General features: G+C 36.6%; 1 protein-coding gene across 1 annotated transcript in view; it reads right to left on the reverse strand.

The window, feature by feature from the left end:
- Positions 1–448: 448 nt before the first annotated feature.
- The window catches only part of LOC144972579 (renalase-like), an 8,307-nt gene continuing 4,140 nt past the window's right edge, over positions 449–4,615 (reverse strand). Inside the window, exons 5-6 of the mRNA XM_078913954.1 lie at positions 4,221–4,396; positions 449–1,109 (exon numbers count right to left, since the gene is read on the reverse strand). Coding sequence (XP_078770080.1) covers positions 936–1,109; positions 4,221–4,396 — 350 coding nt within the window. The 3' untranslated portion in view covers positions 449–935. The remainder of the gene's footprint in view (positions 1,110–4,220; positions 4,397–4,615) is intronic.

The raw sequence follows: 4,615 nt of genomic DNA on the forward strand, positions 1-4,615 counted from the left end.
CCTCTCAGCTAAGGAACCCTGTCAGGCCCAGGAAAAAACTGAGTGATCCCCAGAACAAAGACAGAGAGCAACATGGAAAGGATAAACAGATAAAGGGGGATAGAAGGCAGGGTAAAATGGTGGGTAGGGAGGTCATGAGACACTTTCCAGCTATTAGTATTAGCCTTCAACTTCTGATATAATATGATATGATAATCTCTTCAAAACGGACAAAAACAAAATACCTTGGAAACGTGTAATAACTTTTATTGTTATTGTTTCAAACTGTTAAATATCATTGCTATATTTACATACTTTCGTTTAATCACTCATGCCATTCCTATTAAGAATTTTTATTGAATTTATATTTGACAATAATATATTAATTATATTTGTTATCATGCTGACTTCAAGGAGATATTGTAATCAATAATAAAGTCATATGTATACAAAGAAATGACATTAAGTGTTCTTTATCTGTCTCTCTCTCTCTCTCTCTCTCTCTCTCTCTCTCTCTCTCTCTCTCTCTCTCTCTCTCTCTCTCTCTCTCTCTCTCTCTCTTCACCATATCGTCTTAAATGTAGTAAGATATTCAAGTTACAGACACCTCTATTCCCAGTTCTGCCTTTCTTTGGTGCTTCTGGGTAAGACTTACAGTGCAACCCACTTATAACGACATTGTCGGGACCGGGAATGTGATGTCGTTAAAATCGAATGTTGCTATGTATGATAAAAACATAAGATAAAGAAAAAGTGAAAATAAGATGTTATGCGTGGGATGCCACTACAATCAATATCATTATATAAGTGAATTGGACTTTATATTTTAACCTTTCCATCATCTTTCTTTAATTTTTACAGATGTTCATATGACTTAAAGATATTTTAAATGCTATATAACCCCTGAAAACAACAACAAAAATAATATCATAATCTCACCAACCATAAACATATATCTATATATTGGATGTGGTTGGTGTTATTTGATTTATCACAGCTTTAACAACACTTTCAGCTGAGTCCAAACAGCCGTCAAAGGTAGACTTAGAGAATCCGTCACCTGCTAATATGATGAGTGGATTAGAGTTGATGACCACACAACCTGGGCAGCCTTCATAGGCTTTGTGAACCTGGTAGATAAAGAAAGGAAATAAACTAGTTAAAAAAAAAAAAATCATAAATAAACGTTTAAAAAAATAAATCAGGGACACCAAAACCCAGGAGAGAGAGAGAGAGAGAGAGAGAGAGAGAGAGAGAGAGAGAGAGAGAGAGAGAGAGAGAGAGAGAGAGAGAGAGGGGAACACCCATTGCTTCAATTTGTAGAGAGTCTGTCAGACTGCATTAAGATAATCATGATATGAAAACAATGATTTATTAAATCAAGCGATGTTTATTGACCAAAACAGACTCTGAATACATTACTAGATGAAATAAGTAGTAGTCCTTCAGAGCCATAGGCCCATGGAGCCAGAGTTTATCCCAGTTTCTATAGCATGAAACGAACAATATCAATTGCTTGCTATCCTTTGGATAGGACGCTAGTCTATTGCAAAGTACTTTCCACGAGATCTATCAGACCCAGCTATCCAATCACTGCTCCCCCAGATCAATCTCAGTCCCTTTGCTTGAGAAGCGAGTGCTCTACCAACTGAGCTAAAGGGACCCCCACTAGATTAAATAATCAACCTTAAATCAACCAACTTATTGATATAAAGAGTACTTCTTTCCACTGACATTTTTGTTGTTTTTTTACATGTAAAACAAGCAATATTTTAAAAACATGATTGTGGCTTTATTTATTATTGGAATGCAATGACACTTGGACATATGAATAAGATATATGTATATGACCAAAGTGAAATAAAATGCAAAATTATTAAAATAAAAGGTCAATGTCATGACCTTGTGACCTTGACCTTTAAAAAGTCATTAAAAAAGAGGATTCGTACCCTTAATGGTCACCAGATCCATGGTAGTCAGGAAAACAGTCTTTGTAATAGACATAATACATGTAGGTTGTTTCCACTGGTTTCCTTCCTCTGGCCAATCGTCCAAGGGCCTTGTACTAGACACAATTGCTTTGACCTGCTTGGTTTCAATTATGAAGCTCATGGGTTGCGCTGAGCTTTAAGGGTCTGCCGTTCATTTTTCGTGAAGAAGAGTTACCAGCAAGGCTTTTCATAATGCTGATTTGGAAGTCTAAGCATGACATGGGCATTTTATGGGGACCACCAGAGGCATATAACATGTGCGCATTGATAAGCAAAACCAGATCACATATTTCCACCATTTGAAGCATTTGCTTAACACACCATAATAAGATCTCATTTGATCATTCTTGTCCATGCTATAGAAATTCTTTCCATAATCTGCTACAGCTGTAGATTGACTATATTCCACTGAGGTGTGAGCTCCTGTTTGACAAGAGACGAGAGCATCGTCTGATGAATGAGCTGAAGAGAGTAGGGTAACCTTACGCCGATCAAACCAGGCAATGGTCTGTACATTGTCTTTTACCACTCGCACTGTATTTCCACTTTTTTTTTTACAGAAGTCCTTTTCGATTGCTACACACTGTGCCACACTGGGTCGTTCTCTTGGAGGAAATGGACAAGTGGGTAAACTTATGAAGTAGTTGTACATGTAGACGACATGATTTTTAGAAGGATATGGTTCCATCAATTTCTTTACTACTCTTTACTCTTTACTACCCTAGAGGACCTAAATCACTGCCCAATTCATGATGATTTCCAGTATATAACTATAACGACTGATTCATCATGTAATAGGTATCAGAATCACAGATTTCCCACACTTTGAATCCCCATTTAGTCGGTTTTGTGGGTAAGTACTGGCAGTATTGCGCAATGACCTTTGAAGACAATCATAGTTTCATCGACTGTTACGTTTCTTTTGGGCACATAGAAGACAAAGTCTCTTGAACTAAATCTAGAACAGATCTAACTTTGTGTAATGGGTCATGACCTGTTTCATTACGGGCTGGATTTTGAGTTGTTCAGATGAAAATTTGGTGCAAGTACCTCATACCGTCGACATGTATTTGAAACAAATGACTGATTTAAATAATCATCATATATGGGCAATGTACAAATCCCCATATAAAGATGTAGAGCAATATAGGCATTCATTTCTTCATGGGAAGTACTTTCAAATGCTAGTCTGGGCATCAGCTGATCTGACCGCTGTCCCAAACGTGGACATGGCATACACTGAGTGGAGTGCAAATTAGTTTGAACACTCATTACACCAAAAAAGGATTCTGGCATCAATTGAAAAAAAAAGTCAACAATACTAGCATCAACATCTAAAACTTTAGAAGGCCCACTAAAAGAGTTATATGGACGTACATGCCGACCAGCTTGTAAACAAGCCTTTTTCCAGCCACTATCATTGTCTCCTGTGTCCCCAACTTCCACTTCAGGCACACCAACAGGACTCTCGGCATTACTGAGATCATCCAAACTGACACCCAATTAATATTCATCATCTTCATAACTGAAATATCGGACTGTGTTTCATCTGCATCGAACATTGGGACATATAAAAAACTCAAAATTTCGATCTTTGCCAGTTTGACGATCTATTTCTCACGTATGTATAAAGAACAGACTATGAAATGATTGTTTACATCCAGTTTCTAATGTTTCTATCTCTTCTATGAGTTCCACAACAGTAAAGCAGTCAATAGCAGTCGAAAACCATTGTTATAGTAATCAGTGGTTGACCAGTGGTTTGCTGAAAACAGGCACCAACGATTACAAGCAGTGTGGCAGATTAAAGGTTAATGTCCAGATTAGCAAAATTGCACTGATAGTATAGACGACTATTATAAAGATCTGAACAAGTGTGTATGACTAAATAACTATTATGACTTTGAACTTTCTGGAGGAACACAGCAGAGGGCTAACATGTTTTCAAGCTCTGATTAATCAATTCAGTAAAACCAGCTATGCAGCCCATACTATAACTACCATCAACTGATAAAACGTCTTGTTACATTTTGGTCAGAAAACGTTCATCAAAATGACCTCCAACCCCAACTTGCCAAAATTCTTTAACTTAAACCAGCTGAGACGTCTTTGAAGTCTTATGTGATTTACGAAGCTTTGACAAGATAAAAAAATCACTTTCATATCAAATGTTTATACACAAACTAGATACTTTTTTTACGAATAAAAAAAACTAAACAAACAGGAGAAATTTTGAAAAATGCCATATACCTGAGAGTATCTCCATTTTTGAGGTTTGATTTCTGATGGTTCAGGTAGATCAGGTAGGAGGGACTGAACATGTGACAAAATTTCCTCTTTAACTGGGGCTAAGTCTAGGTCAATGTGATCTAAGCCATAAGGAACTTTTGTGTGAATTGCCATCGACTGACCACAAACTGTAGATACTGAAATATGTAAATTCATGTAATTGATCAGATTCTATAGGAACTAATTGTACTCAGTTACTCAATCTGATATCAAGCCGAGTATACGAGACACTGAAAAACTGATATTTACATTTAATTATGAAAACTTGAATTAAACAAAAAATATGCTTTATTGAGATGCACGAATAAAACCCATAAACTGAAAAAAAGAGTCAAATTATTGGCTTCTGATCATCT

Source organism: Berghia stephanieae, chromosome 5 (genome assembly GCF_034508935.2).
Source record: "Berghia stephanieae isolate SIO BIC M18660-M18661 chromosome 5, UCSD_Bste_1.3, whole genome shotgun sequence".
Classification (NCBI taxonomy): domain Eukaryota; kingdom Metazoa; phylum Mollusca; class Gastropoda; order Nudibranchia; family Aeolidiidae; genus Berghia; species Berghia stephanieae.